The following is a 27,359-nucleotide window of genomic DNA, read 5'->3' as shown; positions in this document are numbered from 1 at the left end:
TCAATGGGCACACCTAACCCCATGTCCTCATTTCTAAAAGCCATTGTCCACTGAGAGGATTCAAGACTCCGCAGAGAAATGGCTGATTCCAGAACAGAGATGTGGAAAGTACAAATGAGCCTGGAACATTTGGGCCCGAAGATAAGAAAGTTCACGCAACGTGAGGGGTTACGTGGACAGGACGTAGAGGCAGCTCCAAGATGCTCCCAGGGACCAGGTCAGGGAGAATTTGAGCATCAGAGTAAAAGTACTGACACTAACAGTGATAACCGATTGAATAAGACAGGCAATTAACGGGGAGGAAGGAAATACTTCCACGGTTCAAAGTACCTCTCCCAGAAAACCTTACTAATCACTCATGAAGGGGGAGGAGGCTGGCGGACGTAACCCAGGCCAGGGATCAAGGCAAACGCCGTCGCAACAGGACACATCTACACTGCGAGGACGCCACCCGGGATGCCACGAGCATGCAGCATCCCATCCGAGGCATCCCTCCAGGACGGGTGACCTGAATCCAGCCGTGAGGAGGTGTCCCACGTCCCCAAACTGAGTGACATCCCACAGGACACTGGCCTGTGGTTGTCAAGCATCAAGGCCACGAAGGTTAATGGGAGTCTGACAGTTCCAGCTTGAAGGAAACCAGGACAGGACAACAAAGTGCAGTGGGGGGGTCAGAAGCAAGTCCTCCTGCCGAGAAGGACGCTATGCCATCAAAAGCCCACCTCAGATGGAGCCCAAGCACGAGACCACGACGGCGGTGGAAGCTGGCCTCCCGATTTGGATGGTTGCCTGTGGCTACGAAGGAAGTGCCCTTGTTTGTAGGAAACACACACTAACATGTTTAGGGATGACAGGGCATCGTGTCAACAGCCTGCTCCAAGACTCAGAGGAAAAAACAGCTGTATTTGCCCCTTTTCTGTAAATTGGGACTTTCCAAAGGTTAAAAGAAAGAAGAGGAAAAGGAGGAAAGAGAAGAAGGAAGGGGAATAAAAAAATTACAAGAGCTGGAGGCAGAGGAGGGGAGGAGGGACCTCGCGCTGTGAGCCAGAGGGGCCTCTGAGGGGGCTGCGTCTCCCCTCCCGAAGGTCAGGGATTCCTCCCGTTTGGGCGCCCGTCCCCACTCTGCTGTGGCTGCAGGGTCATCACCCTCTGCAGAGGACCGAGGTGAGCCAGGGAGGCTGGCCCACCAGACCCCAAAAGCTGGGAGCGAGAGAGAGATACAGGGCAAGGGGGCTGGACAGACCCCCGAAGGCAGGAATCACTGTGCAGTGACACCAGGGCAGAGGCGCGGGGGGGATCCAAATATTCTCTGGAGGCTCCTGAGGGCCCCCAGGGTTGAGACTCAGGAATTCTGAGAGGAATCTGATCCCACAGGTATTTGCACACACCCTCCCTTCCTAAGAGGTTTGAACTTTCACTTTCAGGGTTGGCAGGCACTCCTGGTGCTTCCCTGTCAAACTAAACACACTTGGGGATAGAGTACAGGAAGGGCAGCCAAGAGCAGAGCCTCTGCCCCAAGTCTCCTAACCTCAGTCTCCACGCCTCTCAAGTGGGGAGAAGCACTTGCCCTATTTCTCAGAGTTGGGGGAGGGAGGTCAGATGAAAACACAAGGACGCCAGGCCCCGTCTCCCTTGTAGAGAAAGAATTGGCCGGTTTTCTTTCTCCGTCCTTCGTAGGCAAGTCGAGAGGTCCCCTCTCTGTCCCTTCTGCCCGGGTCAAGGACTTTCCCAACGAGTGTGCAGAGACACCTTGCTCCCCCGAACCAAGCGAGATTGGACACCAAGCCGGAGGTCGGGGCGAGGGGGATGTGAGCCACGTTTCCCCTACCCAGGCTGGAAGGACGCCTGGACTCTGCTCACGGCCCCCTCCACGCTGCCCCTTCCCCGCTATCACTTGCCCACCACCGCCCCTCACTCCCTCATTCCCTCCTCCCCCAGCTTAGCCTCCGTGGTCCATTACTGTGATCAACCACTGGCTCCTCCCTCCCTCCACTGTGCCCCCAGCGGCGCCCAGATCCAGCTGGAACGTGGTCAGGAACAACCACATACCCGGGAGGACAGGGCCCCTGCAGGTCTGTGTCCGCCCATCTCCAGCGGGTGCTGACCCTCCCCCGCACCAGCCCTCCCTCCCTCCCTCCCTCTGCAAGACCATCCCATCACGTCTCATCTCCCTCCAAAACCCTCACACCCTCCCCTCCCCGTCTCCCGTGCCAGCGACGGCCTCTTTCTTCCTTGAGAAAATGGAAGCGACACATCGGGGCTTCCCTCCAGCAGCCCCCCTCCATCGGACCCACACTCCCACGTCCCCTCCGTTACTGTGGCTCAGCTGTCCCTTCTCCAAGAAGAAGAGCCACTCCTCCACCTGTGCTCTGGATCCCACCCCCTCTTACCTTCTCAAAGTCCTCGCTTCTGAATTTACTTTTTCCCAAATCTGCAATTTTTTCTGTCTATCTACAGGACAGTGGGATCGTACACATGTTTCCATATCTCCTGTCCTTAAAAACCAACTCCCTTCCTTGGTCTCACCTCTCCCTGTCGCTACAGTTCCGTTTTTCTGTTCCCCCATCACAGCAAAAGGAGTTATTTATAGCCCTTCCTTCACAGTCTCTCCTTAACCAACTTTCCCTGGACTTCCATCCCCACCCTCCATCCAGTCTGTGCCTGTTAAGAACCCCAATATCCTCCATCGTCACAATCATTCAACGGTCACGTCTCTGTTCTTATCTTACTTGATCCCTTGGCATCCTCCTCCTTTACTCCTCTTTCCTGAAGGTCCATTGACCTCACTGACTGTATCTTCTCTGCCTCTTGCTGGCCTCTTCTCCTCTGCTTGACCTTCAGATGTTGAAATGCGCTGGAGCTCCATCTTTGGCCCATTTCTCTCCTGTAGCTCTACATTATCCTTGAGGGAACTTGTTCTGGGGCTTTGAATAACATCTATACACTGAAGACCCCCGACCACAGAGCCTGACCCTCCCTGGAACTCCAGATTCATATCCGAGTCTCACTCTACACGTCCACCTGCATCTCCCCAGGGATTGCAAACCTAACCCATGCCAAGGAGAACCCTTGATTTCTTCCACCCTGGCCACACAAGAGGCCTACCCTCCCCCTGGGGCTATGAAATAGTCTCTACCTGCACTCTGATGCCTACAGCCTATCCCAACCCCTTCACCATAGAGAATGCTCCTCCCTTGCTTAAAAGCCTTCAAAAAGTCTTCACCATCCTTAGGAAAAAAGTCCAACCTTGTTTTCCTAGTTTATAAACCCTGAGTGATCTGGCCCCGCTCGGCACAGGGCCTGGGGACTAAATCTCATCCCGCTGACTGATGGGAGATACAGAAATTCTTCTGATCGGGGACCCTCGCGGGGGTGAGTCTGTTCAAGACGGGTCCCAGAGGGAGGGGCCAGGGATGTCACGAACACGTGGGAAAGGAGTGAGGAGAGGAAGGGAAGGGAACGCACGTGTCTTTATACTCAGACTCCAGCTGCAAGAAGGTCCCACTCCCAAGGGCAACCTACTTGCCAAGACAGCCCCATCAGCAGCAGGGGCTGTGGCATGAGAGGACTGCGTTTCTCCAAAGGAAGAGCCTGGGGTCTGGGGGGGTGCCACTAGGTGGGTCTCAAGAGAGGTAGGGCTAGGGTTCACGGAGAGAGAAGAAGTGGAGGAATGGCTGCCATTTTGCAAAACTCAACAGATGCCTACGGCTGGGGGCCAGGCAGAGGGCTTGGAAAGGAAGGATTTAGCCTCAGGCTGGGCTCACTGGAAGCTGAGCTGGGACAGATGTGCCCTTGGCTGACCTGGCAGGGATCGGGACCCTCGGAGCCCCGTGGGCACAGCCCTGCTAACAGGGCCTCAGCTGGCCTCCACGTTTCCAAGGCCAAGTGCTCTTATGTCAGTCTCTGCCACCCAGAAAAGGAAGTGCAAGTCCCCTCACTCCCTTCCATCCACGGGAAATCACACAGAGGTAAGGCTTACTGTTGTCCAAGTGGTTGGCCTTAATGATCTTCTCTGAGTAGTCAGAAATACTGGAGCATTCAATCTAGAAAGGACACAGAGCAAAGGAGGAAGAATCACCGGATGTCCAGGGCCAGTTTAACAGAGGGAGGGGCAGAGGTCTGGAGGGGTGCGGTGACCTGCCCACAGCTGCACGGCTACTTCGTGGCAGATGAAAACCTAACCCGCGGCCCTCCCGACTCACGGGCCAGTGGCTCTTCCACTGGTCTGCCTTTGCCCCACCATGGAGGGCCCAGTCTCTGAGCCGGGAGATCTGGGAGGGGCTGGCAGGCCTCACTCCCCTGGCACAGTCACTGCCCTCCCGGGAGAGGGGGTGGGAGGCAGAGACCCCCAGAGTGGCTGTGAGCCTCCCTGAGGTCATCCTCCCACCCCCAGCCCTCCCTGGTTAAACGGCACGGTCCACAAGAAGGACCATCTGAAAATGGCAAGTCAGGGCCTCAGGGCATCTTAAGATCCTTCCCCACCCCATGGGCAGACGTCTGTTAACTCTCATTCCTTCCGCAGTCTCCACCTTTGAAAGAATTGGTTCTTTTGAATCTAGAAGTCTTTCCAGGCTCCCCAAATCTCCTAAGCAAAGGGCCAAGGTATTTGAGAAATTCGCTGACCATCCACTGAGAGCAGGACCTTGTGGGAACAGCAGACCAAGCCCTAGCCTGGGGGTACAAGGCCTGGGCCAGGCGGGGAGGCCAGGTTGCTGGAAACAGAGGGACAGCTGCCAAGACCTATGGCTGGAGCCCCGCACCTGGAAGAGAAGGACGGGCAGCCCTGCCTTGCCCGGTTCAGCCCTGGGCTCCCGTCTGATTCCGGAGCTGAGCTGGGGCCTCAGAGACACCCTGGGAGGGAGGGTGGGGCGTTACAGGGGTGTATGTCCTGCCCTGAGGCTCTGTGAGCGCCTTGGAAGGGGAGTCGGTCCCTTGGCCAGAAGACCCCATCCTGGAGGGGAGGCCCTGTGAAGGAAGGAAGGCTGGCCGGTGGGGATGAACAGTACAGTGAAGAGTGCAGGACTTGACCTTGGGTGTCCGGGCTGGACCCATACCCTCAACACGCACCTCAGGTGACTACATCATAGCTTTCCCAGTCAAGGCTACAACAGAGGTGTCTGGAGACAGCTCAGGTGTCCCAGAGACCCCCTCCAGCCAAGGCTCCGATACCTTCCGGGTCAGGCATGGACGAGGATGCTGTCCCTGCCAGGGGCTTAGGGACAGGCACTGATGGGGGGACACAGAGACTTGGAGGGCTCTAGTCAACCGGGAGCCAGGGGGTCTCAGGACAGGCTGCAGGATGACCGAGCTAATGAAGCCCCACTGAAAGCTCCCGGCCAGCCTCTGCGTTGGGCTGTCCTGTGCACGTGCTGTGTGTTGTTTGACTGCAGTGTGCCTTGAATTTTGATCAAGATGAATTCCCATTTTCCAGCCCTAGACCCACTGCAGTTTTCAGATGTCAGTCAGAAGCTCAGAGCTCTTCTTTTTCAGTTTCTTCCCGGCTCCGGACCCTCCCAGCCCCCCGTCCTCAGGCTGTGTGCAGCTGTATTGTGGGAGCCTTCCCAGAAGGTCCACCGCTACCACCTCTAGCTGGAGAGGTAGCGGTAGCCAGAACAGCAGAATTCAATCTACCAACTTGCCTTTAAAGAACAGAGAAAGAAGACCGTCTTGTTACCACCTAGGGCCCCAACTATACTCATAAATACTGGGCATCTGACGTACGCCAGGCGCCATTCTAAGCACTTGACTTATGTATTAAAATCACTCACTCCTCATAGTCACCCCGTGGGCAAGGTACTGTAATTATGCCCATTTTATAGATGGGGAAACCGAGGTACAGAAGAGAAGTGAATTGTCCAGATCACACTTCTCGGGAGTGGAATAGTGGAGATTCCAACCACAGCTCACAGGTGTAGCCACCCTGCCCTGCCACCACAGCCCACAGTAGGGCTAAGGACTCTAAGGTAATGATGACACCAAAATGGCTTCAGAAAAGTCAAAAGTCCTCCACAAATGTCAGCTCTTCCAGGACAAGACCAGGAGCAATGCCCAGGTGACAGGGAGCCAGGGAGCTTGCCCACCTCCTGAGAGCTATGTCTGACGTCCTCCTGGAGGGTGTGACCCCAGCAAGGAGGCGTCCCCGCAGAGGCCAGGGGAGGGAGTGGCACGCTCACCCCAAACACCTTCTTGGCCCCTGCTTTGGCAGCAAACATGGAGAGGATCCCAGTGCCGCTCCCCACGTCCAGTACGACCTTGTCCTTGAACACGTGCTTGTTGTGATACATGGAATTCCGGTAAGTGAGCGTCCGCACCTCGTCCTTCAGCATCTCCTGTATGGAAGGAAAGGTAGAGCTGATGTATTCAGGGCACCTGGGTGCACACCGGCCAGGTCATGGGCCCAGGGCTGTCCCGACAAATTCCTCAGGGACCTCAGTTCTGTCATGAGGCAGAACCACGGAAGAGTACAGCTGCGCCAGGGGCTCCCTGCATCAGTACACACAACGTCCTAAAACTCTGCCCCTTACAAGGCGAACGAGCGCCTCGTACCATTAAAGGAGAAACTCACGTCCAGACCTGGGAAAGCTCCAACTCAACAAAGACCCAAAGAAAGGAGCAATACAAACACAGCATGAGAGATTTAAGTTAGACCTGAGGCAGAACTGTCTGCCATCGTGAGAGAACTGTCGTGAAACGGGTTATTAAAGGAGGCTGTGTGTGTGTCCTTTTTCTATGTGCTTGTTTTTAAGAATAGAAAACATGTGTATTTATCCACTATTATTTACGTGCTTTGTAATAAGAGAGGAACTCGATGACCCTTTGCTACGGTCTCCAACCCAAGGAGAACACGATTTATCTGTGTATGGTGGTGAGGCGGGGATCTTCGTCCATTAAAGATATCAGCCAAATGTTTCACAGAACTAGAACAAAAAATTTCAAAATTTGTTTGGAAACACAAAAGACCCCGAATAGCCAAAGCAATCTTGAGAACAAAAAACGGAGCTGGAGGAATCAGGCTCCCTGACTTCAGACTATACTACAAAGCTACAGTAATCAAGACAGTGTGGTACTGGCACAAAAACAGAAAGATAGATCAATGGAACAGGATAGAAAGCCCAGAGATAAACCCATGCACATAGGGTCAACTTATCTTTGATAAAGGAGGCAGGAATGTACAGTGGAGAAAGGACAGCCTCTTCAATAAGTGGTGCTGGGAAAACCGGACAGGGACATGTAAAAGTATGAGATTAGATCATTCCCTAACACCATACACAAAAATAAGCTCAAAATGGATTAAAGACCTAAATGTAAGGCCAGAAACTATCAAACTCTTAGAGGAAAACATAGGCAGAACACTCTATGACATACAACACAGCAAGATCCTTTTGGACCCACCTCCCAGAGAAATGGAAACAAAAACAAAGATAAACAAATGGGACCTAATGAAACTTCAAAGCTTTTGCACAGCAAAGGAAACCATAAAGAAGACCAAAAGACAACCCTCAGAATGGGAGAAAATATTTGCAAATGAAGCAACTGACAAAGGATTAATCTCCAAAATTTATAAACAGCTCATGCAGCTCAATAGCAAAAACACAAACAACCCAATCCAAAAATGGGCAGAAGACTTAAATAGGCATTTCTCCAAAGAAGATATACAGACTGCCAACAAACACATGAAAGAATGCTCAACATCATTAATCATTAGAGAAATGCAAATCAAAACTACAATGAGATATCATCTCACACCAGTCAGAATGGCCATCATCAAGAAATCTAGAAACAATAAATGCTGGAGAGGGTGTGGAGAAAAGGGAACACTCTTGCACTGCTGGTGGGAATGTGAATTGGTACAGCCACTACGGAGAACAGTATGGAGGTTCCTTAAAAAACTACAAATAGAACTACCGTATGACCCAGCAATCCCACTACTAGGCATATACCCTGAGAAAACCATAATTCAAAAAGAGACATGTACCAAAATGTTCATTGCAGCTCTATTCACAATAGCCCGGAGCTGGAAACAACCTTAGTGTCCATCATCGGATGAATGGATAAAGAAGATGTGGCACATATATACAATGGAATATTACTCAGCCATAAAAGGAAACGAAACTGAGCTATTTGTAATGAGGTGGATAGACCTAGAGTCTGTCATACAGAGTGAAGTAAGTCAGAAAGAGAAAGACAAATACCGTATGCTAACACATATATATGGAATCTAAAAAAAAATGTCATGAAGAACCTAGGGGTAAAACGGGAATAAAGACACAGACCTACTTGAGAATGGACTTGAGGATATGGGGAGCGGGAAGAGTAAGCTGTGACAAAGCGAAAGAGAGGCATGGACATATATACAGTACCAAACGTAAGGTAGATAGATAGTGCGAAGCAGCCGCAGAGCACAGGGAGATCAGCTCAGTGCTTTGTGACCGCCTGGAGGGGTGGGATGGGGAGGGTGGGAGGGAGGGAGATGCATGAGGGAAGGGATGTGGGAACAGATGTATATGTATGACTGATTCACTTTGTTATAAAGCAGAAACTAATAAAAAAAAGATATCAGCCAACTCTCTGACTAATCAATAGTATTGGGATCTTTAGTATAATTTTTAATGTAACTTGCATAGAATAAAAAGCACAGATTTTAAATATATGGCTAACCATACACCTGTGTAACCACCATAATCAAGATATAGAACATTTCCATCATTCCAGACCTTTCATGCCCCTGTGCAGGTAATCCTCTCCCCCATTCCAGACAACCAAAGATCTAATTTCTGTCTCAAAGATTCCTTCTGCCAGTTCCAGAATTTCATATAAACGGAATCATACAGTATGTACACTTTTGTGTCCAACTTCTTCTACTCAAAATTTCTGAGATTTCATTCATTTTATTGCATGTATCCAAGGTTGCTGTTGTTGTTGTTGACTAGTATTCCATTGTATGAACATATCACGTGTTCACATCCATTCACGTGATGATGGATATTTGGATTGCTGAGAATAAAGCTGTTACGAACATTCTTGTTTAATTATTTTTGAGAATACAGACATCCCCGACTTACAGTGGTTTTTCACGAGATATTCAATACTTCATTATAAAGTAGCCTTTGTGTTAGATGATTTTGCCCAAGTGTAGGCTGATGTAAGTGTTCTGAGCACACTTAAGGTAGGTGAGGCTTAGCTGTGATGATCAGTAGGTCAGGTGTATTCAATGCATTTTCAACTTAACATATTTTCAACTTACAATGGGTTTATGAGGGCGTAACCCCACTGTAAGTTGAGGAAGATTTGTATATCTTTTCATTTCTCTTGGGTAAATACCTAGAAGTGGGTTTGCTGGGTCTTAGGGGAGGTGTTTAATTTCATCAGAAATTGCCAAACAGTTTTTCAAAATAGTTGTCTTTTTATGATCCAGAGTTCAAGTTTCTTCATATGCTGGCCACTTAGTCTTATTAATTTTTTTACATGTTAGTCATTCTAGTGGATATGCACTGCTACTGCACTGCAACTTTAATTTCATTTCCCTGATGGCTATTGATGCAGATAATTTTTTCATGATTTTATTGACTATTCATATATATCTTTTGTAAATTATCTGTTTTGTCCTTTTTTTTTCTTTTGAGCGATTTATCTTTTCCTTAGTGAATTGTAGGAGTTTCTATATTCTGGAAACAAATCCTTTGTTAGATATACATGTTATGAATACCTTCTCCCAATCCGTGATTTGCCTTTTCATTTTCTCAATCTTGTCTTTTGAAATGTAGTTTTTAATTTTGATAAAGACCAGTATTTTGGTTTTTTTCTTTTATGATTAGAATTTTGTCTGTCCCGCCTAATCTTTGCCTACCCCAAGGTCACAAAGATATCCTCCTACGTTTTCTTCTAGAAGTTTTATAGTTGTGCCTTTTAGTTTTAGGTTTTTGATTCACATTAAATTAATTCTATATATGGTATAAGTATATATGTATATACATATGTATATGGTATAAGGTGTGTGAGTTCATTTTTTTCATACAAATAGATGGTTCAAGTACCATTTGCTGAATAGACTATCATCTTTCCCACTGAATTAACTTGCCACCTTTGTCAGAAAACCAACTGGCTACATATAGATGGCCTTTTTGATCTGTTCCATTAATATATCAATTTAACTGTCATTTAACTACTGTAGCTTTGTATCAACTTTGAAACAAAGTACTGCATGTAAATCCTCCAAGTTAGTTCTCCTTTTACAAGATTATTTTGGCTTTTCTGCATCCTTTGCATTTCCATACACATTTTAGAACCAACTTATTAATTCATACAGAACAGCCTCCTGGAGTTGACTGGAATTGCATTGAATCTATAGATCTATTTGGAGAGAATTAACCCCTTAGCAATACAGAGTCTTACAACCCAAAACACTAAAATAGCTCTCCCTTTAGTTAGGCTTTCTTTAATTTCTCTCTGCAATGTTTTATAGATTTCAGTATAGAGGCCTTGTATTTCTTTCATTAGATTTATTCTTAACTATTTTATTTTATGATACCTTATAGTATTGTAAAAGATATGTTTAAAATTTCATTTTCCAATCGTTTTATGTTAGTATATACCTTGACCTTATATGTTGCAGCCTTGCTCACCTCACATATTAATTCTAGTAGGATTTATCTGTAGATTCCTTTTTTTCTCTTTTCTTTTTTTTCTGGCCACACTTCATGGCTTGAGGCATCTTAGTTCCCCAACCTGGGATTGAACCCGGGCCCTCGGCAGTGAAAGCGCCAGGTCCTAACCACTGGACCACCAGGGAATTCCCTAGATTCCTTTATTTTTCTTTGTAAAAAATATTATCACTTGTGAATGAAGACAACTTTATTTCTTTTTTTCCTACTTTATATGCTTTTTATTTCTTGTTCTTTCTTCTTGCTTTATTGCACTTGCAAAGGTTACCATGCAGTAAAACGCTGAAGAGAACACACACCCTTCTTTTGTTCCAATGATATATAAGTATCACTACTGAGTATGATTTTGGCTGTGAGCTTTCCATAAATGTCTTTTATCAGATCGGAAAAGTGTTCTTGTATTTCTAATTTGCTGAGAGCTTTTTATCATGAATTGGTGTTGAATTCTGTCACATGCTTTTTATACATTTCTTGAAATTGTATATGACTTTTCTCCTTTGTTCTTTAATACGTTGAACTCCATAGATCAGTTTCATATGTTGAACCAACATTTTTTTCATGACGTATTATCCTTTATAATATTGCTTGATTTTATTTATAAATATTTTGTTGCAGATTTTTGTATCTGTATTTGTGAGGGACATTGACCTGTAATTTTCTGTTACCTTCTCTGTCAAAGTTCTGCTGGGTTCATCACACAAATTGGGAAGTGTTCTCTCCTCATTTATTTTCTGAAAAAGTTAGCATGAGATTGATATTTTTCTTCAATGTCTAATGAAATTCACCAGTAAAACCATCTGGGTCTGGAGGTTTTTTTTGTGGGAAAATTTTAAAGTATGAATTTCATTTATTTAATAGAGTACTATTTTAGTTTTCTGTGCATACTTACATCAGGTTTAACAAGGTATATTTCCAAGGAATTTATCCATTTCGGTTGAGTTGTCAAATTTATGGGTATATCGTTGTCATAATATTCTCTAGTCACCTGTCAGATGTCTATATGATCTGTAATGATGTCCTTGCCTTCATTTATGATATTATAATGTTTGTTTTCTCTCTTCTTTCTTGATCAGTCTAGCTAAATGTTATTAAATTAATTAGTCTTTTCAAAGCCAACTTTTTGCTTTGTTGGTTTTCTCTAATATTTGATTTCTACTTCATTGATTTCTGCTCTCATCTTTATTATTTCTTTCCTTCAACTTAGGCTTTATTTGCTCTTCTTTCTCTACCTTTGTAAGGTGGAAGCTCTGATCATTAGTTTTGTACATTTCTTTTTGTCTAATGGAAGCACTTAAAGTTATAAATTTCCGGGGCTTCCCTGATGGCACAGTGGTTAAGAATCTGCCTGCCAATGCAGGGGAAATGGGTTCAAGCCCTGGTCTGGGAAGATCCTACAGGCTGCCAAGCAACAAGGCCCATGCGCCACAACTACTGAGCCTACACTCTAGAGCCCACAAGCCACAACTACTGAGCCCGCTCACCACAACTACTGAAGCCCGTGTGCTAGAGCCCATGCTCTGCAACAAGAAAAGCCACTGCGATGAGAAGCCCATGCACCACAATGAAGAGTAGCCCCCGCTCGCCGCAACTAGAGAAAGCCCACACGTAGCAATGAAGACCCAATGCAGCCAAAAATAAATAAATAAATTTTAAAAAGCTATAAATTTCCCTCTAAAGATTGCTTTAACTGCATTCCACAAATTCTCATGTGTTGTATGTCTTAGTCACTTCAGTTGCTACAACAAATTACCATACAGTGGGTGACTTAAACATGTATGTCTCACAGTTCTGGAGACTGGGAAGTCCAAGATCAAGGTGCCAGCAGATCCAGTGTCTGGTGAGGACTTACTTCCTGGTTTGCCTTCTCCTTGTATCCTCACATGATGGAGAGCAGAGTGAGGACGCAAAGCCTCTTATAAGGGCATTAATGCCATTCACAAAGGCTCCACCCTCATGACCTAATTACCTCCCCAAAGCCTCACCTTCTAATACCATCACACGGGAAGTTAGGATTTCAACACATGAGTCTTGGAGGGGGGCGATGGACACACAAACATCAGATCCATAGCACTGTGCTTTCACTATCATTCAGTTGAGAATATTTTCTAATTTCTCTTGTGATTTCTTCTCTGACCCTGTTCTCAGTTGCTGCCTAATTTCCAAATATTTGGAGATTTTCTAGATAACTTACTGTTTACTGGTTTCTAAATTAATTCCATTATGACCAAAAAAGCATACTCTACATGATTTCAGTCTTTTGAAACTTAATTGAGATGTGTTTATGGGCCAGCATATGACCTATCTTAGTGAATGTTTCCATGTGCACTTAAAAAGAATGTATATTCTGTACTCTGGGGATGCAATGTTGTATAAATGCCTCCTGCATTGGGTTGTTTGATGGTGTTGTTCAGATTTTCTACACCCTTACTGTTTTTTGTGTGTGTATCTGTTCTATCAATCACCAAGAAAGAAGTGTTCAAAAATCTTCAACAGTGGGATGTATTTTTCTCCCTCTAGCTCTGGAGATGTTGTTTCATGTTTTTGAAGCTCTGTGCACACGTGTGTGATGGCTTTGTAATCAGTCACCTTACCAGGTGGAGCTATATTTCCCAGAATTGTCTTTCTACTATGTCTCCAGTCAAGGTGGTTCATGAGGGAGATTCCCACGAGATTCAGAAGATACAAAGGAAGCAGGAAGCATTTTGTAGTTCACATTTGTCACTGCTGATGGGTCGATCCACCTTGTTGGCATAAAGCTGCAGCTGGGCTTACAATTGCTCTACCTTTGCCTTCAGCTTCTCTGACTCCTGAGCCAGGTGTGTGTGTGTTTAGCTCCAAGGTGAAACACTCCAGCCTCTGTAGGATATGCTCCCCACCAAGGTCAAAGGCAATAGAATGGATGTGTGTTTCAGTCCGTCCTCATAGGATTCAAGCTTGTGCTTATGAGTTGTAGCTACTTCTGATCTCCCCTTATTTTGCATTCATAGTCCTTTCCTGGTTACCTACCCTGTAACCTACCTACTTCAAGCTTCAGCATCAGACATGGAGACAATGACCTTACACAATTGCATGAGCCAATTCCCTGCAATCCTGAACTGAATTTATACATATGCTTCCATTGTTGAGCCCTGACCGATACAAAATTTCTTACCAAGAATAGCTCCTAAGGAGCAGAATCTAAGAATGGGTTCTCTGAATTGGTTCTGAGTTTTCTGGAATTGGTTTTCTGATCTGATTAGATTTAAAGGCACTAAGAAGTCTATTGTCATTGGTGAAGAGGGCACTGGTGAAATGGCAAAAGAGTTACTCAAATTTTAGCCTTAGACACCGGTGACAAAGTTCCTACAGAAGGCAAGACTCTGGATGACCAAGTATTTGCCACCTTAGAACATTTTAGTCAAAGTAAGGAATGTAATGGGGTGGATTTGTTGGTTGGTTATTGCTAATTGTGCTAGAAAACTTAGAAAAAGAAAATGATGAGCTCAGGGATTTAAATTCCCAGCTCAAGGTCTTCTTGTAGCACCTGAAAACTTCTATGACTTCTGGGGAAAAAAAGAAAAGAAAAGGAAGAAAATAAAAGAAAGGAACAAAACCCTTATTTTCTTGCAGGGTCAAGATTTCTGAAAACCAAAGCCAAAGTCTAATCCTGCCTGAATTACAACACAAATTGAATTCCCATCCTTGCAAGGCCTCTTTTGTTAAAGCTGAGTCAACTGTTGGGAAAGAATGGGGTCCTGAAAATTGGAATGGGAACAGACAGGCAGATTCTGATGAAGCTGGGACCTCAAGTCCCTAAATTACCGTATTCTCTGCCAGTAGAAACACCATCTACCCCTGCCCAGGAAAGTTCGTTTTCCTTGTCCTGAAGAGTCGTACTGGTGTCCTTTGAGGTAGTTGCTTGCCAGGTAATGTTAATACTCCTCAGGACCCATCCCCACCAACCCTATAACTGGATTTGACTCCACGTAGACCCCAAAGAACAAGGCACAAAGAGTGACCCATGAGAAGGTGTGATACGCACCAAAAGAATTGCATGATACGTCTAACATATAGATTAAAATATAGGGAATAGATGTGGGGACGTATAGTAAGGGTGAGGGATCAAGATGGAGGGAACTTAAAGTTGGATTGAGCCAAGTCTATTGACATAGGTCCATGAAGCAAAGATTGTGGATTCACTGTTTTACCTCCAGGGGCTTGGAATGCCTCTAACAGTTGGTGTGGCTGATTGACTGAAACATGGACCAAAAGTTAGTCTACACTAAATGAAGTGGAAATGCCAGAACTTCCTTGATCTGCTGAAGAGGAAGGTATCCAAAGACTTCAGGAGACTGGAATGTTAAAATGCATCTGTCACATGAGACTCGCTCACCAACGCCAGAGAACAGACCTCTCACCACAGCTGTGAGGAAGAAGTTTTTGAGGGAAGTCCAGTAGCCTTGAAGAGCTCTGTGTGCCCTTCTCTACAGATCAGAGATGACACTGGGCGCTGAGATTCCTAGTTGCCATGGGAACAATATCCAACTAGGATCCTGGGGTATCGGGGGCCAAATTGTAGTGTGTAATCGCCAAAGATGAGGTGGGCATGGTTACTGTGAAGGATAGGAGAGCCAAAGTAGTATTCAGGATAGTCTGGCTCACCAAGACCTATGGTGCTGGTCAGTTCATTAAAGGACCTCTAGAAAATAAACAGTGGAAAACACACTAAATTCTTACTTGATCTGTTTAAGCAGAAAAGTTATAGGTCTCATGAATGGAAGTCAGGCTTGAATCACCAAAACAGGGACTCATGGCCCCCTCAGTGGATTCCCAGACTTGAGCCAATATACAGATGTAGGAGCCCTTAAACAAAGGGGCGTCCATGTCACATGAGGAGAAACCCTGTTATCTTGACAAAAATGTGTACTATTAATCTTTCTCCAAGTCTTCCCCAAGATGACCTGCAGGCATTTACCAGCATGTGTGCATTGGAGAAAGGAAAATAAACAGATTTTTGAGGATTATTGGACACTGGCTCTGAACTATTGGAACACTAGCTCCATGAGATCCATTAATCCAGGAGACTAATTCCAGGAAACCCACATCCACATCCAATTTGCCCATTTGGCCTGTGCAGAAGAGAGATGGAGCTTGGAGAATGGCTATGGATCATCATAAACGTAATCAGGTGGTGGCTACAATTGCAGAGGCTGTTTCAGATGTGGATTCATTGTTTGAGCAAATCAATCCAGAGAGTTGCTGGGGTTTTGTTTGTTTGTTTGTTTGTTTTATCAATTTTAGACATTTATCCATCTATATTTCTTCAAACATTTTTTTTCTGTCCCATTCTTTCTCTTCTCCTCTGGAATTCTAATTACTCACATGTTTTACCACTGAATTCTGTCCCAAAAGTCACTGAGCCTCTGTTCACTTGTCAATTTTTTTCTCTCTATTCTTCAGTTTCAGTGATTTCTCTTTCCCTGTCCTCGTGGTCATAGATATTTTCTTCTATGTATCCTATCTGTTATTAATCCCATCCAGTGAATATTTGGTTTATCTATTGTATTTTTCAGTTGTAGGATTTCAATTTCACCTATTATATCCATCTCCTCCTGGAAATTTTTTTAAATCGTATTTATTATAGTTATTTACAAATCTTTATTTAATCATTCCAACACCTGGGCTGTCTATAGATCTGTTTCTATTGACTGATTTTTCTCTTGACTATGAATCAAATCCTCTTGTTTCTTCACAGGTCTTATCATTTTTATTTTATGCCATAGATGGTGTCCAAGGATCAATAGTAGCTGAAGTTAGTTTGTTGTTGTTGTTTTTCCAGGAAGGAATAGCCTTTCTTTTGTTAGGCAGCTAGAATGATGGGCTGGGCAGTTCAATCCAATCAGGGGCTGAGCAGGTTTAGGAGTCAAGTAGGTTTGGGATGGGGGAATTTAATTCCTGTATCAGGGCCTAGGGCCCCACAGGGGCTAAAAACATTTGTGTTTGCTCTTCAGCCCAGCACTACTTCCTGTGTTGCCCCAAGGCTTATATCTTTGGTCATATTAGAAACTGAATAAGGTAAGGGTTTGGTTAAATTGAGTTCATGTCTGACTCTTAACTACTTCGAAAGTGAGCTCAAGCCTCTCCCTCCAGAAGCTGTCAAACACCGCAAGACTGCTCAACACCAAAAGGACAAGAACTGTGAGACCACAAGACTGCAAGACGGTATCCCTCGAACCAGGCACAGGGCACGGTGTGGAATTGGTGCTCTATAACGACAGAGCCCAACTCCTGCACACGAATCATAGCTCTGAAGTTTCTGAGCTCTCCGGCCAGCCCAGAACAGCATTTAGCATTCCGTGCCTCAGTCTCCTCATCTGGAGAATGGGGTAAAAAGAGCAGCTATTTCATAGGGTTGTTGTCATGACTAAATAGGTAGAGTTAGTGTTGCTCTTTGGTAAAACTGTGACCTTTTCATCTCTGTGAAGAAATTGTTGAGGGTGAGTAAGGAACGGAAGCAGAATAATGACAAAGGTTCCGAAATCTCTCAATCATACTCGTAGCTCAAAGTTCTCACTGCCTTTCCCGATGGAATTAGGTTGGCCCAGTATCTCTGCGGGTCCTGTTGCTGCTAAAAGGGATCCCCCCCAAGGGCCCCCGTTGAATTCATTGTCTTTCATCACTTCTTCGGCCCCCCTTTCCCTTCTTTAAGGCTCCAGACCACAGGAGTTCATTCCAAAGGCACAAGTTCTGGGGGCAGGGGAGAAGTTGTGACTTAGCAAGGCTTCCCCTACTCACCCTGTTCAAAGAAACAGCTGTCTCTCCCCACCCTTCCTGTACCCCTGCTTTAATCACCCCTGAAAGAGAACAGCCCAAAGACGTCTCCAGACATTCAGCCAGGAGCATGCCACTCTTCAGTGAAAACAATTCCCACCCCCAGCTGCGGGTGACTTTATCTGCTGCCCACTGAACACATGGCAGCACGTTGACTAATTGCTGGGAAATGAGGCCCTGAAGAATCTATTTCAAAAAAACCTGCAGTAAGATTGTGAAAAGAAGATAGCTGGCCAGGAGTGGGCTCAGCGCCCAGGGCTGGGGGGCTGGGAACAGGGCCCCACTGGGGTGGATTCTTCTGGCAGCTGAGGCCCCATGCCCAAGGCTGACTGTTCAAGATGCTGAGGCTTCAGAGCTAGGATCTCAGAGGTCATGGGGCTGGGCCCCTCCCCTCTGTGCACAAGGACACATCTGTCACATCTGCTCCTGCTCAGGACTCCTTTCTTTTCACAGAGGCCGTGGTCTGGAAGGCACAGTCCTCCTCTCCCTGGCCCCTGACCTCCGGAGGCTGAGCACGGAGTCATCTCAGGAGAGGCCACGGGATGCAAGAAGAAAAGCGTCCAGAAGCACCTCCTGCTGTGCTCTCCAGCTCCCTGTATTGTCCCCCTGCCGCTCGGCACTTCTTGTTTGTATTTATAGACTAAACCACCCCTACCCAGCCTGCACCATGTTTCCCAAACACTCACTGATCACTGTTAATCAGCAAGCTGGCAGTGCGGCTGCCCGCCCGTGTGAGCATCTTGTTAATGACGGGAAGAGGCTGCCAAATGGCCAGCTTGGCTCCGGATGGGATGGCGAGACGTGGGTCTTGTCCAGACTGAGGAGGCAAAGGCATCGCCACGAGCCGTCTGGCATGGAAAGGAGATCCCTTGTGTTTGACAACGAGAAATGAACAGGCCCTGTCTGCAGAGGATGGTAGGAGGCCATGGACTTGCCCTCACCTCCTTTTACAGCAGATGATCGTGGAGACCAAACAGGCCGGAGCGGGGGAAGCTCAGGGATGAAGGGAGGCCAGCTAGCGGCCCCAGCGTTAAAGACCTATGCATTTCCCCAGGAGCCAGGGTCTAGGCCTGGCCCCCAGCAGCAGCAAGAAGGATTTAAGCTGGGTGATCAGAAGTAGTTCCCAATGCGAAGCGCTGCTAAAGCTACTCTCGGACAGGTTACTAAGGAGAGAAACGGGATGGTGACCTGCAGGTCCTTTCCTCCAAGTGCATTAGCTCAGTCTGCACTGTGTTTGTATATGTGTAGGAACAGGTCTGATTTTTCTAGCAATACGTGAAATGGATGGAGCCTGTTCCATACTATATGTTTCTGGTGACCCTGGGTGTCTTCTCCCAGCGGAGATCAGACCCTCCGGAGGCCCGGCCTTCGTGGGGACCAGGAAGTGCCAGAGTGATGAGAGGAGCCGCTGTTTCATCAAACCCAGACAAATCAGACCGTGTGCCGAGTGCCGGGGAACCCCGTCCTGAAGGAATCAGAGAGATGTAATGGCACCAGAGGGCACATCCTAGGGGCCTACGTGTGTTGCAGGGAGGGGTGGGAGGAATCAATGGGAGGGGGCTCTGCGGGGCTGGGGGCTGAGGACGGGAGGGCGGATGGGAGGGGCACACCACCTTTGGCTGGTCCCTAATGGGGGTCCAGGCAGGCCCAAGGGGGGCATTTTAGGATCCCTGGAACTGCTATCTCTTCCCAGCAATCTGCTCTGAGACAGGTGCCCAAGGACACAGGACTGTCCTTGAATTAGAGGCAGGGTCTTGAGGAGGGCAGCTCTTGAAAGCATCCTTCCTGCCTCCCAGACCTTCTCACCTCTCAGGTCTAGGACTGGGCTCCGTGCACCATCACAACCCCACCCCAGTGGGAGCCACCAGAAGCTGCAGCCTCAGCTGCCCAGGCCCCCGTGGGCCAGGCCCCAGAACTAAACACAAGGCCCAGACCCTCCCCTGCAGGCTCCAGGCCTAACTAATGCTCTGATGGGGAGAGCCAAACCCCTCCACCCTCTACCTCCATGGGAAATTGCAAAAGGACCAGCAGGAACAAAGCCAAAGTTTCCAGAAAGAAAGAAAGGCTGTATGCCCTGGAAATTAGGAAATGAAGCCCCGGGTCCCCCAAATGTGAAGGTTTCATTTCTAGCTCTGCGTGTATCAGCTCGTGACCTTGCACGGAAAGGAACCAGAAAAGATGAGTGAGGGTTGATAAGATTCTTAAGGTCTTATATCCTCATCTGTGAAATGGGGACAAATAATAATACCAACCTCACAGCGTTGACCTCAGGAATAAATGAGCCGGTAACATAAAATGCTGGGAGCAATAACCAGTGTGGAGCAGGCACTCAAAAACATGTTGCCTATTACTTATTAAACACGCTTCTGGCAATGCCGCATCACCGTTTGGATACAGGAAGCGTTTACAGAAGCATCTAATTGAAAGGGGAACTTTGAGACTTATTTTCAAAAAGCATTTGCATAGCAAGCAAGCCTTTGTTCCTTTCTCGATATGTCTTCACACTGTAAGGGGATAATAGAAATACGTTCTTCATAGAGTTCTTGGGAATTCAATGAAACGACACATATAATGTACTCAGAAGAGTGGCCAGCCCTGAGCAAGTACTCGGCTCATGTCAGTTGTTTATCTGGGGTGAGAAAGTGCTGGAGATGGTGCGGAGGGAGGTAAAAATACTGTTGTGGCTCCCACTGCAGCCAGGAAGCCTCTAGTTGGGAAGCTCTGTTCTGTTCTACAGCTAACATCAATCTTCCCTGCTATGGAGGAAGACAGCATTTAGACATAAGAATTTCCTGAGAATCAATCAGGTTGTCAGACAGAGCCAGGTTTCCAAGGAAGCCTGCTGATTCTTCCCTGGAAGTGCTCATTGGTCCAGGATGAAGCTGAGGGCTCGTGCCTGACTGAGGGCTGGACATCATGATGCCAGAAGGTCCTTGGGGCCTTGGGACGCTAGCTGCAAAGCACCCGAGCTCCTGTAGCAAAGGACCAAGGACGTCCGGTCCTCCCAGACCTCCCAGGCTCAGGGTCAGGAAGAGGTGAAGGTGCTGGACCGTAAAACAAGGACCACGGAAGCACCCCTGGCTCTCGGCTGAGGAACACCCAAACACATGCTTTCACTTGCTCACCTGCTGCAGGCCTGGCCCTGACCCCCCACGTGGGTCCCCCGGGATGGAGACAGGGCCAGGGCCCTCAAGCGACGGGGAGAACTCCCTAAATGACAACACAGAGCTGCGCACATGATGCTGTCCAAGGAAACGGCGCGGCCACAGCAGAACCGAGGTTGCCCCGCTTGGCCACCAACTCAGGATGCTTTACCTCATGGATCCCAAAGTGGGCGTAGGAGTCAAAGTAATAGTCCCTCGAGGTCATCTCCTCCGGGTTCAGCAGCTTGGACATCTTGCCCCGTCCCGGGCAGCTGGGCTGAGTGGACACATGGTGGACACACTGCACAGGCTTGGCTGGGATGACGGGCTGCGGGGGCTGAGAGGGTGGGCTGCTCACCTGCGGGGAAGAGAAGGGGCAGGTGTGAACAGCACCCATGAGGTCCTGCCCTCTGAGACTCCGCCCTCCCTCCTTCCCCCTCCCGCCCCGCCCCGCCCCAAGCCGGCTCCAATCAGCCACAGCAGCCACAGCGAAGGGGCGATGGTGTCCCCAAGCTGTTGGCTGTGCTGTGTGGGATGGTGGTGTGCTACCCAGGAGCCCCACCAACCTGAATTTAACCCAGTTCCATCTCCTACTTGTGGGTGACCTGAGCCGATCTGGGCCTCAGTTGGCCTATCTGTTAAATGGGGACAATAATACCATCCCTTAGAGGCGAATAAAGGGAAAGATGTAATGGCATCACATAGCATCCCAGAGCAGAGTGGCTGGAGTATGGATTCCAGAGCCAGCCCCCCGAAACGTGAACCCCAGCCCTGCCACTCGCAGCTACACAACCTTGGACAGAGTTATTCACCTCTTGGTGCCTCCGTTTCCCCAACTCTAAAATGGGAATAAAATGGTCCACATGTCCTAGAGTCATCCTGAGGATTAGACAAGTTGGTATCTGGAAAGTGCTTAGAAACGGGCCCAGCGCATCGTGAGTCTGAGTTCTTAAAATGAGTCCCACCTGCGTCCTTAGGCAGATCAAGCCCCTGGACTTCTCTCCACCCCGCAAGCAGCACCTGGCCCCCAAAATGCAGGTCTCTTAGGTTCCGGTTTCTCACGCCTGTTGTCTTGCCGCTCCACCCACCCCCAGTTTCTGATTCACAGTTTTACTCTGAACTTCAGCAGAAGTTTCCTCTGAAATGCAAGCGCCCACACTGATAGCCAGCCTCCTGCCAGCGCACTGCCCTTTCCTGGGTTCCCCGACCCTGACAGCCAGCTCAGCTCCACACCCCACAGCTGCTGCCCAGCACTGACCAGCCCTTCCTCCTGCACGGGCTAACGGGAGGACAGAGGAGGAGATGGAAGCCCAGAGGTTCAGAGTTCACTGCAGAAGCATCATTCTGCCAGGAGAAGAAACACCTTTCCCTGAAGTGTAGGAAATCCAGATGTGCACGGCACAGCAAAGGCCTCAAAAGGGGCAGAATTCTGAAAAACCTATTTTCAGTGATGAGTTAATATTCGTAAAGACTTTAGAACAGTTTCTGGCATATAGTCAGTGCTCTATTATTGTTATTCTCATTAGTAGTAGCAGCAGTACTCAGAGTACATTAACATCTCCCTATTCTATGCCTCAGTTTTCTCATCTGTAAGCTGGGTCAATGCAGACTTACTCTCTCCTTTCTAGCAAGGGAAACAGGGAGGTCCTAGAGCAAATAAAGAAATCCGAGTCCATCCCTTCCATCGTGCTTCGGGCACAGCCCCAAGACTGCCTAGAGTCCCAGGCTGGAAGGGAGCGAGCTGGGGAGGGTGGGGTGATGGTCCTGTTTTCCTGGTGTATCTAGGCTACAGCCTCTGGGAAATAGGCAGACTTCCCAGTTTAGCAACATCAGGTTTCAGGTCGGCACGATCCCGGGCTGTCTGGCAGCAGAGGCAACGGGCTGCCTCATTAGAATGCAGCAGGTGTGCCCACCCTCCACTTGGGATGTTGGTCACGGTCTCCAGGAGGCTAAAAATAGACTGTCAATTGCACACTCCCGTGCTGGCTGCAGTCACCTCTAAAGCTGGAGGAGGCTCTGTGCATGAAGCTCACCCCAATCATGACTCCATTTAAATATATTAAGGAGAGAAAAAGTCCCAGCTGGACCAGGCTGTTGCATGGTCAAGGTCACAGGGGCCTCCTGCACCCCTGAGCTCCATTCAACTGTGAGTCCAAGGTCCCTTTCATGGGGTCCCCTGAGATTCTTTCGACGGTGCCAACTTACGAAGTGCCCACCACGCACCACACACCACGCATCACACATCACGAGTTGCATCACGAGGCAAAGGATGGATGGATTCAGGGTCCGTTCACCTCAATAACCACTGGTCATGGGGACAAAGAGGTGACTGTGAACCAGGCCCTGGGGCCGGAGGCTGTCAGCCCAGTTCGGCCTCCTGCAGAGGGGACTTGCACTCTGCCCATCGGCTAACAGAGTACCCTGTCCCAGGAGGCTGGGCCTGGGGTGGGGAACAGCAGTGGAGCATGATCCCCAGGCATCACCACCCGGGCTGGTGCTTTTTATTCCACAAACACCCACTGAACGGCAGCGGCTGTGAGTCCTGTATGGTCCCGTGGAAGAAACAGACATGCGGGAACCGTGCCCTCAAAGGACGCTGCCTAGTGGAAGTGGAAGACCCCTGAGGCTCCGCTGGATGATGGAGAAAGATTTATTTTACAAGAGAAGGTCAAGCAGATTGCTCTGGGGGTTCAAAGGAGAGAGAAGTCACTTCAGTGAAAGAGTCAGAGAGGCCCGGGATCGCTGGGAGCTTCCTCCGCAGATTTTGGTGTGGGGGGGGCGACAGTGGAAGGGAGTTCTTGGAGGGTGTGGCTTCAGCAACCAGGAAAAGTGTGGAACAGCAGTGAGTGTGTCTGGGGAACCTGGCCCGGATAGTGGGAGACTGGGCTGGCAGAGATTACAGCCAGGCTAAGAGGTTGTATTTAAGTACTAGACGACGGGGAGCTGTTGGCAGTTTGTAACCGGGGAGTTCTAGGTTTGAGGTCTAGCCGGGGAAAATTGATGTGCTGGCAGCCTGTAGGAGGGGCAAGGGGGACGGAAGAGGGGGGCCCTCGGGCTGGGGAGGCAAGGTATGACCTCTGAGGCTGGCTCCAAAGTCCAGTCAAGAGATAACGAGCCGCTGTGGTGTCAGAAGGGCTGCCTGCAAAAGAAATAGCAGAAATAGAACCCACAGGAGTTGGCAACTGGCGGAACGGAGAGGAGAAGAGAGAAGCTGGAATCAGAGATGACTTCAACATTTCAAGCCTGGGTGACTAGGAAAGTGGTGGTGACATTAACAGAAATGAGTGAGTCAGCAGGAAGAGCCGTGTGGGGCGGGGGGAAATAATGAACTTCGATTTGGCTCTGAGAAGTTGGACGTGCCATTGCATCGTATAAGGAAAGATGCCTGGCCGGAGGCAGTGATGCCGTCCCAGCCGGTAAATACCATAAACACAGCCGAAAGGTCAACGGTAAACTGATATCTCTAACGTACATGGCAGACAAAGGTTAATAGCCTAAATATGGAGAGAGCCCTGACAAGCCAGTCCGATTTAACACTGGACAGAGGATCTTACAGTCAATTCACATGAGGCTAAACACAAACGGCAGATTAACGTGCTGCAAATATATTAACCTCTCTAGAAATCGGGTAACTTCAAAGGAACACAGAAAGTTATAACTTTTAAATACCAAATAAGCTCAAACCTCCCCCTCCCAAAAAGATTGGAACTGCGTTTGTAATGGTCGCAGAAAAATAGGTGCTTACATATATCTTTAGTGAGACTTCTGGGAAACTAGTTTGACAAAATGCACTGAAAAGCACAAATCCTTTAACCCAGCCATTCCATTTTGGGGAATTTATCCTAAAGAAAGGATCGTGGATAATCTTGAGCACGTAGCTGTACGCATTTTGTGACGACAGTATTGGTCATGGCAGAAAATAAAAAGAGTCAACCTGGGGGTTCCATGAAACAGAACCGATGGTACAAACTCCAGTGAGTCCACACTGGAGGCTACACAGCCACTTCAAATGTCGCAGAAGAGTGTTTAATGACAGAAACGCGATCGTGACAAACTGTGGGTTGAGGAGAACCCGTGGGAGATGAGTAGACAGTGTGATCGCATTTTTAGAATTAAAACGTTTTCATGCCTGTGACTGAGGAGGGGAGGGCAGTGGGATGGGCTGCAATTGTCACGGTGCTTGTTCACGGGCTGTGAACAGTGCATGCTTCCTTCCTTGTGCTTGTTATATATATATATATTTTTTTTTTTTTTTAAATGTATGCCACTAACAAGTACTACATTTGTAAACAGCCCAAAGTAGAAATTTGGAAATGTGATCCCAGACCTCGGATGGGAAACTGAGGCTGGCTCTCTGGATTTGGAAACCATCTGCAGAGCGGAGCTGAGGGGTTCCCTTGGGAGAGACCCCCCAGGGAGGGGGGAGGGGGAGTGAGGACGGGGCAGGGAGGGAAGCAGGAAGCATCCTTCTCCGAGGACCTTGGAGGTACCAGGGGACCTGGGGGGAGGGGCTTGGGAGGACGTGTCCTCATGCCTCCAGTTCTGTGACTGCCCCTCCTCTAAAGATGTGTGACCCAGGTGTTGTACTCCAGTGACCAGACGAGGGCACTAAAACAAAGCCAGCCTTTGTCTAGCCTCATGTGTCCAGAGGATGCTGTGTTCAGGAAGCTGAGCAGTCACCTCTAAAGCTGGAGGAGGCTCTGTGCGTGAAGCTCACCCCAATCTTGACTCCATTTAAATACATTAAAGAGAGAAAAAGTCCCAGCTGGATCAGGCTGTTGCACAGTCAAGGTCACAGGGGCCTCCTGCACCCCTGAGCTCCATGCAACTCTGAGTCCAAGGTCCCTTCCACGGGGTCCCCTGAGACTCTTGTCTGGTTCTGGTAACGTATTCACATGGTTGTCTCCAGCCTTGGCCTGCCCTGGCCTGCCCTGTCCTGCTCTCCCACTTCCTCCCCAGGGCCCAGGGCTCAGGGCGCTGCACTGGTGGAAAACCTCCCACTGCTGCCTGCCCCCCAGTCTGCTCAGGGTCACCTTCCACTGAGAGGATTTGTGACTTTGTCTTCTATTCTTAGCACCAACTGCTGATCGGGACTCTTCAGAGGCTGTGTCCTGCCCCCAGGCCTGGCCTTCCCCAGGGCATCTTCAACACAGTGTTTCTCCCCAGTACTTCACCTGCGATCTCCCCGGTCCACCCCATCCCACTGCAGCGAATAGGCCCAGGCTCCTAAATGCTGAGATAAGATAAAAGGCTATGGAAACACCAAAGCTGGAGACTGGAGGATGGCTCCCTGCCGAAGAGGGGTCCAGCTGGTCCTCAAAGGGTGGGTGGGATTTCCATGGGCAGGGCTGGGGATTCAGGGACAGAATTTTTTTACCTAACCCCACTTGCACCTAAAAATGAGGGTAGATGATGATGATGATGATGATGATGATGCTGGTGGTGTTGGTGGTGGTAGTGGTGATGATGGTGATGCTGCTGCTGATAGTGATGATGGTAAAGATGATGGTGATGGTGATGATGGTGGTGGTGATGGTGATGATCCCTAACAGTGGCTGAGGGCCCACTGAGTGCCAGGCACTGTGCTAAACACTTCACAAATATTATCTCATAAAAGCCTAATAATAAGTGAGGTACTGAAGTTTACAGGCGGAGAAACTGAAGCTGAAAAATTCAGTCAATTGCTAAGCCCAGAGCTAGCAACTAACAGAGCCAAGATGTGAACCATTTATTATCTGTCTGACAGCAAAGCTGTGCTCTTGACCCTGATACCGTGGTTGGGCCAGTTCAGTCCCACCAAGCTTGACAGCTTCTACTGGGAGCCAGGCCCTGTGCTCAGAAGTGGGTGGCAAAGCAAGCCCCGGCAGGAAGCCCAGCCCTGGGAGGGGAGAATGAAGGTCAAAGGCAATGTGGAAACAGAAGACAATGCCTCGGTGGAGGTTGGCACAGGTAGGCACCTCGCCAAGGTGACTGAGTTCCAAAGGGAGCAGACAGTGGGCTCCGGTTTGTAGGAGAAGCGGAGGTCCACGTGAGGAAGGGAAGGTGTCTGGGGTCACGTGGGCAAACCTAGAACTGGGACCTCTAAGAAAATAGGGGAGGGGATGGGGAGAGGAAGGAGAGGCTTTGAGGAGGGAGAGGAGGGAGTTGGGGAGACCCGAGGGGAAGGCAGACGGCCGGGGGCGGAGAGCAGCCAGCGCTTTCTGCACCAGGCAGCCGAAGCCACCCCAAGCCCATTGGGCTATAAATGGCAGTCCCTGGCACTGGCCCAAGCTGTACAAATGATTTTCCTGAGAACAAAAGGCGCCCCTGAAGGAGCCAAATCCTGCTCTGACTCCAAATGTCAAGGCAGCTTTTGCTAACCTGAGTCTGTCCTCAGCATCGGCCTGCCACGCTGAGGTCCCGCAGAGGGACAGAAAGGGGCCTGCACGGGGTGGGGGGGCCCAGGGGGAGCAGGGGAGGGCGTGGGAGCAGGGGGGCTCCCGGCCCAGCTCTCACTGCATGTTCCTTCCCAGCTGCCTTCATCGTCTCCCCACCCAGCCTGGGATCACCCTTTTCTCCCCCCGTGTTTACTCACGAGACTGCCATCTTGACCGTGGTCCATGCAGTCGGTAGTGACCTGGAGCTAGATCTTCTAGCACCATCTGTCTGCCTCTAGGTAGGGGCCAGAGCTCAGCTGAAGGGGGAACCTTCTAAGGGCGGGTGCCGGGCAGCAGCAAGGCAGGCATGGCTGTGTCGGGCACCTGGG

The 27,359-nt window shown here is 48.6% G+C and overlaps 1 protein-coding gene across 2 annotated transcripts in view; it reads right to left on the bottom strand.

Annotated features, from left to right (window-relative positions):
* PRMT8 (protein arginine methyltransferase 8) overlaps positions 1-27,359 on the bottom strand; it is an 81,933-nt gene that overhangs the window by 31,867 nt on the left and 22,707 nt on the right. For both annotated transcript variants that reach the window (XM_060112039.1, XM_060112040.1), the window contains exons 2-4: positions 20,787-20,972; positions 6,174-6,329; positions 3,980-4,043 (exon numbers count right to left, since the gene is read on the bottom strand). In XM_060112039.1, the coding sequence (XP_059968022.1) occupies positions 3,980-4,043; positions 6,174-6,329; positions 20,787-20,972 (406 nt within the window). The remainder of the gene's footprint in view (positions 1-3,979; positions 4,044-6,173; positions 6,330-20,786; positions 20,973-27,359) is intronic.

This window comes from Mesoplodon densirostris, chromosome 11 (assembly GCF_025265405.1).
Source record: "Mesoplodon densirostris isolate mMesDen1 chromosome 11, mMesDen1 primary haplotype, whole genome shotgun sequence".
In the NCBI taxonomy this organism is placed as follows: Eukaryota; Metazoa; Chordata; class Mammalia; order Artiodactyla; family Ziphiidae; genus Mesoplodon; species Mesoplodon densirostris.
The sequence above is the reverse complement of the archived record's forward strand: the minus strand, read 5'-3'. Positions and strand labels throughout refer to the sequence as shown.